Source organism: Dendrobium catenatum, unplaced genomic scaffold (assembly GCF_001605985.2).
Source record: "Dendrobium catenatum unplaced genomic scaffold, ASM160598v2 fragScaff_scaffold_156, whole genome shotgun sequence".
Classification (NCBI taxonomy): Eukaryota; Viridiplantae; Streptophyta; class Magnoliopsida; order Asparagales; family Orchidaceae; genus Dendrobium; species Dendrobium catenatum.
Genome location: NW_021318618.1, coordinates 7,451,751 through 7,465,807, shown reverse-complemented (window position 1 = coordinate 7,465,807; position 14,057 = coordinate 7,451,751). Strand labels below are relative to the sequence as shown.

General features: G+C 35.3%; 1 protein-coding gene across 5 annotated transcripts in view; it reads right to left on the bottom strand.

Moving 5' to 3' along the window:
• Positions 1–1,978: 1,978 nt before the first annotated feature.
• Positions 1,979–14,057, bottom strand: part of LOC110113327 (ribosomal RNA small subunit methyltransferase H) — a 20,893-nt gene continuing 8,814 nt past the window's right edge. The window contains exons 4-8 of one of the 5 annotated variants that reach the window (XM_028692332.1): positions 5,314–5,328; positions 5,012–5,204; positions 4,307–4,758; positions 2,960–2,964; positions 1,979–2,402 (exon numbers count right to left, since the gene is read on the bottom strand). In XM_028692332.1, the coding sequence (XP_028548165.1) occupies positions 4,358–4,758; positions 5,012–5,204; positions 5,314–5,328 (609 nt within the window). In that variant the 3' untranslated portion in view covers positions 1,979–2,402; positions 2,960–2,964; positions 4,307–4,357. Of the gene's footprint in view, positions 2,405–2,959; positions 2,965–4,306; positions 4,805–5,011; positions 5,205–5,313; positions 5,329–14,057 lie in introns of those variants that run through there. The other 4 variants (XM_020845868.2, XM_028692336.1, XM_020845870.2 and 1 more) reach the window with 4 other exon arrangements.

The following is a 14,057-nucleotide window of genomic DNA, read 5'->3' as shown; positions in this document are numbered from 1 at the left end:
TTTCAAACAACCCTAAGGGAAATATGGACTAATAAATGGGTTTCACTCTCATTATGTTAGCAGATAAATCGACATCCCTGTGGCAAATGGGGGCGTATATAAGGGGCATCAATAAACGACCTAAATCGTCATCAAACTCGAACCCAACTCAACAAGTCAAATTCGAATAAACCTATTTAATTAAGGTATCGGGTTCGGGTCTAGATTTCTGACCCATTAGTCTACTATCGATTATCCCGCAAACTTGCCTTTGCTTAAAAAATGACCTGCTTAATATTTTTTAAAATTCTTTAGTTTTTAGAGTTAATATATAAAAGATAAAAGATTTTATATAGTGAGTAAAATATAAAATGAAGGATCTAGAAAATGAGTAAAATATAGAAGGATGGATCTCGGAATCAAAAGGGGCGACAGTCTAAATAAGTTGTCATAAATTGCAAGTCAGTATCATTCATGAGATTAATATTATATATCTGAGCTAGGACAGGATCGACCATGCAAGTCCTGTAATCCCATCAATAACTGTGCAAGACAAAAATGTTCAGGTTGCTCTGTTCTCTTTATTGCTTCTACTTAGACTTGTCAAAGGCTTTGAACGGAGCTTCGCAACTCTCAACAGCCAGATAGCAACCTTCCATGAATTGTGCTATCGAGTTGCATTAAGGGCAAATTATTGCATCAGGTAACCGGACGCAGAGAATAGGTTCGGACATCCAATAAAAATTTGCTACGTCACCTGTGCTTTTGACTTGCGCTTTAGTTGCGCTTTGACTACGCTTTACCTGCGCTTTACTTGAGCTTTACCTGTGCTTTACCTACGCTTTTGATGCGCTTAATTTAAAATGATATTTTATTAATATCCTGACCTATCTCCGAGTCCAGTGACCGGATGCAATAATTTGCCTGCATTAAGAGACGTCCGATTAAAAAATTTGCCTTTCGGAGTCGAGTAAGGCTTCGTTTAGCACATCTATTTTATTTTATTTTTTTTTGAAACAGTTTTTTTAATACAAAATTTATTAGTTTAAAAAAAATTTATTAAAAAAATATTTTAAAAAATAAAAAAAAAAGCGCTTTTACTGTAAACAGAGAGAGATCCGAACGTATCTCTCTGTCAGGTGACCGGATGCAATAATTTGCCTTTGAACGGAGCTTCGCAACTCTCAACAACAAGATAGCAACCTTCCATGAATTGTGCTATCTAGTTGGTAAGGCTTAAAAAAAAAAAATTTAATACAATTTTTTTAAAATTTTAGAAATTTTTGTATTAAAAAAAATACTTTAAAAAACAATAAAAAAAACTGTCCCAATCAAAACCTTCAGGAACAAAAACTAAGAGATGAATACTAAAAACTAACTGCCCATCATTACCATTTTGAATTCTTGATTATCTTGATTTAATGATTGAGCACTTCAAGCATAGTATTAAGTGTTGCATATGCTCAAATGGACGAGTGGCTTTACTCTTAGAGACAAGATATATATTGAGAATACACATAAAAGATTGGAATAGCTCTAGTGAAATATAAGATTAGAGAGAGTTGTCTTAGATGGTTTGGCCACATAAAATGACGGCCTTCCAATGACTCGATTAGAAAGGTATATGCATTAAATTTGACTTATGTTAAGAAAGATAGAGATAGAACTAAAAAGTCTTGGTTAAAAAACACTAGAAATGACATTTATTTGTTAGATTTAAATAAGAATTTAACTCTACAACAACAACAACATCAAGTCTTTGTCCCACTACTTGGAGTCAACTACATGAATCCTTTTTCGCCATTGTGTCCGGTTAAAAGTCAAACTCTCATTTAAATCTAAGAGAAAAATAAAATCATATAACCAACCACAAATAATGGAATAGAGCCAAAATTAGACAATAGAGAAAAAAAATTCTTATAACCAACCCCAAATAATGAGAGAGAGCAAAAATAATATTATTGTGACAATGCTTACTATTATACAAGGAAGCGAAACATAATTTTTAAACATTTTTAACATTATCATTAAAATCATGAATGCTAATATATTTTAAGTGCATTATATACTAATACATTTTAAATGAGACGGCTCCCTAACTAATGAGTTCAATCAGAGCTAGCTCAAGTTTAACTCACTAACTCATTGAACTCACTTCACAAGCCATTTATTGAGCTGGCTCGACTCACTTGCACTTCTAAGCTTGATAGTTAGAACATACGGTTAGCAGCCCCTAAAACAACAAAAATAAATACAACTCATTGAAATTTTAATTTCTCCTCAATCTACATAATATAAACACCCGACATCAGCATCAATAATCTAGTCCTCATTCTCCATTCCTTCTAGCCTCTGTATAGTCCAATATCAACAGGAAGCTCCTAGAATCCAGCTGCATTCCTGCAGCTCTCTTCAGAGAAGATGACTGCAACGATATAGTACAATATATAAATAAAAATAATTAAAATACGGTAATTGCCTATAATGTTTGCCAGATGGAACGAAGCAAGGAAAAAGCCTTTCAAAAGTGGCAATTAGCAACCAATAGAGAGAAGTAAACTATGAAGCACAAATACTGCAAAATTGGTGGGCAGCAATAACAACAACATCAAGTCTTTGCCACACTAGGTGGGGTCGACTACATAAATCTTTTTTCTTCATTGTGTCCTGTTAAAGGTCAAATTCTCGTTTAAATCTAATAAGCAAAGATCATTTCTAGTATTTTATAACCAAGACTTTTTAGGTCTACCTCTACCTTTCTTAATATAAATCGAATCAAATACCTCTATCATCAGAAGGCCGTCAATTTATGTGACCAAATTATTTAAGACGACTCTCTCTAATCTTATCTTCCACTGGAGCTACCTCTATCTTTCTTAATATAGATCCGACTTGGGCGATTGAACAAAATAGAAAAATTACACATATGAGATGCAACATGCGTTAACTTTTCATATATAAGTATCGCATGCCTGCATACATCCTCTGCGAGCATGTCTACTGTGAGAGGGAAGCAAAAAGTGAAATATGATTAACGAGCGCAAATCAGGAGGGTGAAAGATATCAAAAAAAAAATTTATTTGAGTGAATTTAATAGCAAACTCACACACAAGCCCAAATACACTAAACTTTCTAACTCGTGACCTCTACAGTAATAGGAGTCAAAGCTCCTAACCACTAAACTAAGGTGGATTGCGTTAAAAAATAATTTATCAATTCGTGTGTCAACCTTGCATAGGGGACATTATTAATCTTCTCCATACCATTATAATTTTATAGGAATGGTGTTTGAATGTCGGCATGATCGACTCCACTAGGATAATCATTACTCTATGCTTTATATTGGCTTGAATTTATACATTTTCTTTTTCTTTTACCATTTTCATCCTATGTAATTGTGATTTCATCGTTGAAAAAAATGAATAATTGCTTATAGTATTCTTTTGCTAGATTATTAGTTGTCTTAGGTAAGTTAGAATGTACTCCTCTCTTGACTATAATCTAATAGCTTGAGTGAATCTTAAACTTGACATATCATATTAGCCCAATATCCATTTATGATCCATTCATTCCAGAGAGTTAACCATTGTCCCCCTTATAGGATTTGGATCAATCTAATATATTTATTCCTTTCTCTAATTGAGGAAACTCTTTTCCACATTTAGTGAAACCACCGAGCTCTCTCATTGAAGTTAAACCTAAAATATCCCACCAAATTCCAAACAAGTAACTGAAAATTGATTCACTTGATTCCATAGAAAATCCTAAGCCAAACTCTATTAAACCCTAATCTCCACATCGAAATTCCAGCAGTCCTAAAATTTTTAACTTCTCACTTCATAAGATATCTCACATATCAAAATCATCACCTACAAGTAACACACACTAAAGTACTAAGTTTGAAACATAATCATCGATATATAACCCTAAGTCCCAAACATAAAATAGCAAGTTCTGTTCCTTTTTTGGGAGAACATGAAGCATCTTAGATGTTTTTTTACAACTTGTTAAATGTTGTAAACTTAAAATAAAATAAAATTAAACTGTAGCGAAATAAGACTACTAGAAGATGTTCAATCATTTCCATAGTAAATCATCATGCGACTGACTGTTTAACTCTATTTGTATATTCAAATTTGAAAGCAAGCAAACTTGGCCAAAAAATTTAAGGAAAATACAATCAAACCATAGCAGATATCCTAAGCACATAAAGTACTTTAATGTAGTAAATTCAAAGTTCTGAAAGCTCCCAACATCACTTAACTTCAAACATGGGGTTTTAAGTCCACAACTTTTTATAAATAGAGAAAACTCAAACAAGACTTACCCTCAACATACGTTGATAGATGCTGCTCTCTGAAAAAATGCTACTTTGATTTTAATGCTTTTGAATAACCCGAAGTTTAGCACTTCTACACCTGCGATTTAATCTCTCCTCATCTTCAGAAGGTGTTATTGGTCTCTTTGTTAGGATGGTCCCATTTCTCCCCACTATCTTCTGTTTACTCCAAATTTGTGTTCCAGTGCCAATTTTATCATTCCTTTTGACTGTATAATCTTCCTCATCATCCTCTCCTTCATTTTCAATTATGTCAAGAAAAGCTTTCTTCACTATTCTGTCCTCTAAACTGTGGAATGAAATTACAGCAAGCCGACCTCCAGAGGACAGGCAGTCAAAGCAGGCATATAGTGCGTTTTCAAGAGTTTGAAGTTCATCATTCACTACTATCCGTAGTGCTTGGAACACCCGTGTAGCTGTCTTAATCCAGCCTAGTCTTCCTTCAATTTACAGGAAACATGAAATATTCAAATCATTGAAGCAGTACTATAAGAAGATAAACAAAAGTTATTTTAGCTAACCATTTAAGAAAATCAAGCTGACAATATATTAACACAAATTAGATTTTGTTTTCCCCAAAAGAGTAATATATTGTAGAATAGAGTGCAAGAACAACCCATATCCCACTAAAACAGCAACAAGAAATTTAAAATATAAAATAAAAGTACCCTGAACCCAAAGCAGGTTATATACCTCCTGACTTTCCAGAGGCTTTACGAACAAGATCTACAAGTTCTCTAGTGGAATGCAATCCGCCCTTCTTTCGAGCATTAATTATCTTTTCCTGGAGGAACCACCAATTGCTTTCCTCTCCGTAATCACGCAATATCCTTCCCACTTCAGCCTCCGGCCAAGAATTCAGGATGTCCTCTGCCTTTAAAGTTGCCTGTTACAGCCCTTTTAAATCAGCCAAATGACACGAGATATGATACTGGATAAGCACTGGGAGTTACAGCTTCACTTGGTATTCCAGGAAGAAAGAAAGAGCTCATAACCTTGGAGAGGGGCTGCTGGGAGGAGTTTCGGATGAGATAGATTCAAGAAATGCTGAGCATAAACAATGTTCTGTCAAAGTAGAACTACTACACCAAAAGAATATAGGGAAGTAAAAGAAACTTGACATGTTGGCCACCAAGAAAGCAATGGGTAAAGCATTCAAAGCAAGCAAGACTAATTCCCTGACAAATGTGTTTTGATGATTTTTAAATGAGAATACCCCAGTGCTCCAGTGACTTTCAGAAAAAAATAAAAATTTCTCAAATCCAAATGTGTCTCAAGCTAAAATCATCACTAAATTTCAAAATGAAAATAGCTTAATCACAATAAACTCACAACACAAATTGCGACATGGAGTGCAGTTTCTTTAAAAGCACGTTCTTTAGTCCATCAATCATAAACATCATTAAACAAAAGAAAATGCCAAAACTATCAATTTTAGGGGAACTTTAATGGTGGTGGTAGGTTTCATTATTTCAACTTAAGCTGAGGATACGACCAGACAAGATAGTACAAAGTGTATAGCATGATTTATGCATGTGCAATAGTTGGCTGATAACTCTTTCGATATAATAAAATATGAGTTCCCTGTACTAGCTTTCAATATATTCCTACTTAAGGAGATTTATAAGCATCATTTACTTCCAAAAAAGGATGAACATGCAAGAAATTTTTTGCATAGGTGTTGATTTCAACAATGATGCTCTAATCATAAGATTAATATAGTGTGGGCTCCAAAAATTCATACCCAGCTCTTCTAAAAGAGTGATTTTTCTAGGTGAAATTTTCAGAAGGAATATTAGATGGTATGTAAAACGCTACATAGAGATTTCATCCTCATTTTTTGAAAATTTTATAATATGATTTCAAGTATTTTATAAGCATAAGCCCCTATGGTTAACTATCTCTCCAGTTGACGAAAAAGAACTTTCGATTAAAGTTGGTTGATGGGGAAGTAAATACATAGCTTATATTAGCAACATTTTTAATTTTTAGAATGAAAAAATTTACCACATTTAGCTTAAAACGAATAAGTGGGGGACGATAATGAATCCGATCAGGATTTCACGATTCTATCATCCCGGGTTGTTGTGGATCCTAATCTACTTAGTCAACGGAGGTAGCTTACCCAACCTAATCAAGGATCCTTATCAGCATGTTGACCTGCTGTGTAACAAAAAAAACAGAAAAGAAAAAAAATCAAATCTCACCTGCCCTCTGCGAAACACGTCGCACGACATCTTCCCACGTCGAAGCCATGCCTCGCGTCGTTTCTCCCCACGATCGCTCGCACGACTCGTTCGAGTCGTTAAAAGCCCAAAGCGTCGAGGCTTTCAGCCTCTTCTCCACGCAAATCCTCCTTTCCTCTCCCGATTCTCCCTCCCTCTGTGCTGTTCGACTTCGCCAATTCGACGACATTTCCTTCCTGTTGGAGCGGAGGTTCCGACATTTTGATCGGAAGAAGCCACTGGAAATCGCCGGCTGTGGAGTAGTCTTCCTCCCTTCAGCCGCTTCTTCTGATCCTTCGTGGCTGTACGACTTCGCTCCTCCGACGACTTTTCCTTCCTGTCTGAACGGAAGTTACAACATTTTGATCGGACGTAACAGGAGCTCGCTCGCGTGAAGGAACTTTCTCCCTGTCGCATGCCGTCCGTCCCCGCTCCCTCACGGTCGCCGGACGTCGCCCCTTCCTCCAGCTCCTTCGTGGCTGTTTGACGCTGCTCCTTCTACGACTTTCCCCTACCTACCGGACCGGAAGTTAGACATTTTGATCGGGAACACAAACGGGAGCCCGCTCTCTGTGAAGTTAACTTTCCCCTTTGGCGCGCTTCTTCGTCCTATCTCTGGCCGAACCAGAGAGTAAGAGAGGGAGAAGGAGAGTTATTTATTATTATTATTATTATTATTTTTGTTATAATTATGATTATAATTATTATTATTATTATTGTAACTAATTAATTTTAGTTATAAATTAATGATAGTTAATTAAAATTTAATTACATTTAATTAATAATAAATCTCATGACCCAAATTCCAAACATCTGAAATCTCCCAAATTCCAAATATATTTCCAATTTTCAAATCCCAAATTCATGCTGCTACTATATGCCAGATACCACATATATTCTGCGTATCTGATCGACGACTAGCCTTAATCGAAAGTTCTCTCTCGTGATCGGGAGGGGTAATTAACTATATGGGCTTGCGCCTATAGGAAACCAGAACTCAGATCATAAAGTCCTCGCAAAATGAGGGAGAAATCTCTGGGTAGTGTCTTATCTACAAAACCATCTGCCTTCCAAAATTTACCCCGGAACTTATCAGTTAAAACTCCCTCGCCGAAAATAAAAAAGAAAAAAAGCGGCGGGGAGGCCGGGGCCGAATTTTCGGAGCCCACACAGCAGTCATTTGTTGCATTGTCCAAGATGAACATGTAGACTTAGGATAAATGTTTGTCAAAGGGGATAACTTTAAGTCAACTTCAACAAATAAAGAGCTTTGTGGCTAGCAAGTGCACCCTATGATTCACAACTCAAGAGGCAAAGCTATTAGAGAACAATCAGACTTTGATCATAATCATAATTTAATGGTACTATTTTATGGCAAAACCAATCAATCAAAGGTCCTCGATCATAGCTATTATTTAATGGTGTCATTTGGCGATAAAATCACCCAATTGAGCACATGCAACATCCTTCGTAGTGTGAGATCTTTGGTGGTGATTCTGGTGATATACTTAATATGATATTAGCTTTTTGTGAGCTAACATTATCTTAAACTTGTCACCAACGGATAACTATTGTAGAGAATGGATAGGGGTTCGCCTTTACTTGCATTAAAAAATTTCACTTAATTTTTTTTTTTCTGAATTTTAAATTTTTTTGTATTTTTATATGGATTTGGAACAAAAATAAGTAGTGTTAGGATTTTAGGACATTTTGGAAATGGAATCCCCTTCGGTTCATATTTTCAGTCAATGCGGCAATCACTAGGCTAGGCTTTTTATATGTAAAATCTAAGAGCATTAGATTACACCCATCATATGGAGTATCTTTCATGATTATACTTTATTGCATTTGTCAAAATCTCAGTCATCCCTTGGCATTTGATCCCACGGTCAGGATGAGAATTCGTGGGAGGCTCACTTGGATCACGCCAATATCCTTTTATATTTGGGTAGCTGATTTATGAAGGATTATATTGAGGCAATTATGTATCAATTAGAAGTTATTTATTTCTTTATTAAGACATTTTGTATAGATCTATAAATAGGGATAATTTTGTATAATAAATAGAAGGTATTTTTTACCCTTCTCAAATTCTATGAATTCTAACATGGTATCAGAGCCAACAGCCTTAATTGTTGTCCAAGAACGATCCTATATCGTCGGAGGAAAAGAAGAAGAAGAAGAAATTGGAGCTGCCAGACGTTGCCTTCGACTTGGACGAATGCAAGCAGGCGGAGTCGGCACTAGGCAGAATCGGACATCCAGGCGGAACAGGAGCAGGGCTGCGGAGCTCTATTCGACTCTCGCACTACCTGCGACGGTCGAATAGTCACGAAGGAACCTATCCAAGTATCGTAACTTTCGATCCGACAGAAAGGGAAAATCGTCAAAGGAGCATAGTCAAACAGCCACGAAGGAGCCAAAGAAGCGACGCTAGACCCCGATTTCTTCTCAAACCTCTGTTTTTCAACATGCCGCAGACGGCTTCTCCGGAGAACTCCAGTCCCGATCGGCACGCACGCAGGAGACGCTAGCCGCCTGGAAGTCACCCAAAATCGGTCGCACACGGTGGAGTGCGGGACGAAGATGGATCCTGCTTGCGGCTCGAGTGGGCGGAAAGAAGACTTGTGCGTGCCCTAGCAACTCGACCCGAGCTTTTAAACATTCGGTCGATTTTTTCCTAAACCGGCAATTTTAAAAAATAAAAATAAATAAATCAATAAAAATTAAAACTATCTTGCCGTAGCTAAAGATTGGAGGAATCTTAATTTTGGAAGCCTTCATTGCTATCCAGATCAAACATATAGTCTTCAGTTGACACAAAAATGTCATCTTCCAGGTAGTACAGTCCAAAGAGGAGAAATCGGCCTTCATAGCCGAAAATATGAGGAATACCAAGTTTCCATCATCGGCCTTCATTGCTAGGATTTTGAGGAATACAAGTTCTCACTACCGGCCTTCATTGCTAGAGTTCTGAGGAATAAAAGTTCCCACAACCAGCCTTCATTGCCAAAATTCTAAGGAATACTGGTCTTTCAACCAACCTTCATTGTCAGAATTTTGAGGATAATTTTTCATCATCGGCCTTCATTGTAGGCTTTCTCTTGTGGTTGATATCCTATCTATAACCAATGCAGCTCTATCTCTGAGCGAGTAATTGCAAGCTGGTCTCCAGCTTGAGGGGGAGTGTCAAAATCTCAGTCATCCCTTGGCATTTGATCCCACGGTCAGGATGAGAATCCGTGGGAGGCCCACTTGGATCACGCCAATATCCTTCTATATTTGGGTAGCTGATTTAGGAAGGATTATATTGAGGCAATTATGTATCAATTAGAAGTTATTTATTTCTTTATTAAGACATTTTGTATACATCTATAAATAGGGATAATTTTGTATAATAAATATAAGGTATTTTTTACCCTTCTCAAATTCTATGAATTATAACAACATTAAACCTTATCAATTATGCCCACTTGTTGGAAGAGGATCGAGTTCATGCCATGCATTACTTGAGTTTATTGAGGCATTATTTGCATTACAAACCTTGTTGACTCAACCTTCGTATGTACAAAATCAGGTCTACGAGACAAAATTCATGATTATTTCTAGTAGGTATGGCACCGGGAGTATGTATTTTGAAAATAGATTTCCTTGGTTAAAGACTTTATCACAGCACATGCATAAAAATTTGCTTTTAATGATTTGGCACATCTCATGCATCTTTATGAAACGACTGCATGACCAATGACACGTAATAGTGAACCACTCATCTTATTTAGAAAAATTATGTTCATGTGAGCGCACTATTATTTTATACATGTATGAGTGTCTTTAAGCGGTTGACATGCATGACACTTGAAGCATTTTTACACTTGTGACACACAATAGGTTAAACCATCTTGTTTTGTTGAAAGCCATGCAAATGAACACAACTATTTGAGATGTGTGAAGAACTGACGTGGTAATTATTCACGTGAATTCATTGTCCTCGAACGCACACAAGATTTTGTATTTTGAGTTCATTTTTTGGTGAAATTCTACCCAATTACACATGTTTTACGGATTAGCATGTGACTGTTAATCATTGGAATCCACTATCTATTTTCAAAGGGATAAGATTTGTTTATAAATGATTTGTATTTTACCTGATGGGCACCACACGGATTTGTTCTTCCCTCTATAAGTAGGAAGCCACCTTAGTTCATTTTCATTCCAAGCTCAACTCATCGAGTGTGTTTTTGAGGGTTTTGAGTGTTCATAAAAGTTCTTAGTGCAGCCAGAAAGTTATCTCGTAGACAAGCGTTCAAGTTCATCACAGATCCCCAAACTCATAGGCGAGCTTTCAAGTTCATTACAAGTCCCCCATAAATTCATTTCAAATTCTTATTTTCTCTTTTGTTCTAGATCTTTTAAATTCTTTTGACAAAAGCTACATCATTTTTTGAGTGTTCATTTAATTACATTTTATAATTTTTAGTTGTGTTATTGGGTTGAGAAAGTCATTTAAGTTCGTTCTTTTTCAAGATTCATCACTTTGGCACCATTTCAGCATCACTCACACGTAGAGGGTATTGAGGGAATGTTGTGCCTGCCCACTGTATCAAGAAAGACATATATGGGTGGTGTAAATACCATAGCCTAAACTTCTACTCCTACCGCACTAAGAAAGGCACGGATAGGTCTTAATACCAACATAGAAATTTTGCAAATAAAATTTACCCACTACATCAAGAAAGACATGCACAAATACTTATTTTTTGCGGCACAAGCCTTCTATTCCTACTACTCTAAGAAAGGAAGGAAAAAGAGAGGAAAAGAGAACGTGATAGCACGAGAGCAAGAGAGACAAGAGCAATGTGTAAGAATGAGGGAGATAGAAGTGGGGTTAGGTCCTTTTTTGGGATTTTTCTATGAGGGTTGATGGCCCTCATGCCTTAGGGTGAGATGGGGTAGGAATGGAGTGCAAAATATTTTTTAAATAATATTTATATTAATATTACTACAATTTCAAATATATATATATATATAGAGAGAGAGAGAGAGAGAGTGAGAGAGAGAGAGAGAGAGAGAGTTTTCATTTATTTGTTTAATAAAATTGGAAATTAGAAAAATGAAATTAACGTGTGTATTGACTCCTCACGAATTTTCATCATTGGTGACTGTAAATTTCATGTGGTCATCTTGAGCGCAAATGAATTTTTAGAATTTCTCTCGTGTAGTGACCCAAGAAACACGGATGCCTATCCTAATTATTTTCAATGTCCAAGATGCATCGACATGGCTCATTTCGCTATCAAGGAGTTTCAAAATGGTTTGGTGTGATGTCTTGTCTGTCGCCCGTCATATTAGTCATGCACAATCTGGGAATAATTGTCGAGGCAAACATTTAGATATCAACATCACTAACCTTATCCCAATTATATGAAGTTGACTTTGAGAATCCTTGTTTTTTATTAGGTTTTGTTGAGCGATGCAAGAGATGTTAAACTTGTTCTTAAAAGATTGTTTTGGATAACTTTTATCAATATTATCTTAGATATGCCCATTTTATTTCCTGATACTTTAACATTAACTTTATCTACGCATTCGAAAAGTTAATTTTCTAAATTCTTTATACATGTCCAAATTGCCTAAGTCAATTTCAACTATCTTATATCCAACAGATATCATTTCAATCATAATTCTAACATAATCATTTTTTTATTCTTCGTGGTTTTGTCATGTACCTACCTTAACTTTCTCCTTTCTATCACTCTCAACTTAATTATCAACATGCCTTTTACTAATCAAGGCTCATATACATACAACATAGTCATCCTAATGTCGTTTTATATAAAATACCTTTTATATAATATACCTTAAGTCTCTTTGACATCCACTTATTACATAATATTGTTGAGAAACTAACAATTTTAACCACCCAATCTTAACTCGGAAACTATATTAACATCTACATCTATATGTTTCTACATTATATATTCGAGATACTTAAACATATCCCACCAAGATATTAATTTATTTTTTAATATAATTGATTTATAACTATTGATATCACATCACTACAATTTTGTATCATATATTCAATCTATGTTTTAGTAATTCTAAATCAATGTTTTCCTAACATTTTATCCATTATTCTAATTTTTCATTTATGTAGCATGTGATTGGAACTATTTAATTAGCGAACATGCCCTAATGCACCTCACTTTGCTATCATTTGTATACATCGCATAATAAATATAAGAGGATATAGGCACAATGTTGATCCTTGATATAATTTTGTTATGATTGAAAATTTTTCAATTACTCCACATTATATGCTATATTAATCGGTGCTTCGTCATATATACTTAGAATAGCTTCAACACATTTTTGACGCGCACCTTCTTTAATGTGTATCAAATCAATTCTCATAACATCATTCATAACAATCACTCTCTTACTATACACATAGTCAAAGAAAAATATAAGTCTATCATGAGGAATGTTTCCATGAAAAGATACTTTGGCACTAAGTCAGTGAGAAGAATTGAAGCATTAGGATGGATAGGCACAGCTGAGTCTTTCTCATGATCCTGCCTACTCAAAAGAACTGCTCCGATTATATCCAATGAGAATTATTTAACATGAACTAATAACTGAGAATTGTCGGATAATAACAAAAAAAGAAGATAAAAATAAAATGGGGAAAATATATAAGACCCCAATCAAAAGAGTTTCATGGAGGATTAAAGAATATTCTAGAAATTATTTTTAACTTGCACTTGGGATAAACAACAAGCAGAAAAAAATATACAGTTAATATCATAAGAAGTGATGAAGAAATGATGGATGTGTTTTGAGGACCACCATGAAACCCTGAAATCATTTTCGAATAAAAAACCAGCAGCCCTTTTCTTGTAAGAGCAGACTTTTTAAAGAAAATATTGAAAGGAGAGCGGATTGACGCCCTACATGAAGGAAATCAAGGACGAAATATTCCATTTGTTTTCATCCTCCTCTAACCAGCTACCACAGAAAATATTTAGAACTAGATAAATGCAGCTACTTGAATGCAAGAAAACTTCTAGATGGCCCATTAAGAAAATATGAAATCACCTCTAGTTAGTCTTAAATAGGCTCCCATAATTACCTCCCAAATCAACTCCCTTTCCCTATATAAATCCATCTCAGATTTTGAATTCAAATTGGATCTCTTGCCCTAAATAATTCTCTCCCAAATGTAATTAATTTTTTTCCAAAATAATTCCCTTTTGATTAAAAAGCTTCCTAAATAGTTCCCTCTGAATTAGGAAACTTCCTAATTCCCTCTCAATCAAATCGGACGGTCTATCATAAAAGAAATTGATTTAAGCTTTGCAATATAAACTAATGTTTCACAAGATTAGATGCTTAGACTTAAAGCCATCAATAATGTAAAGGCAATCAATTACAAGATAGAATAACAATCACTTTAGAATGATCTCAATCATAAAGATAAACTTAAATATTGTAAACAAGAGATCCCACACTTA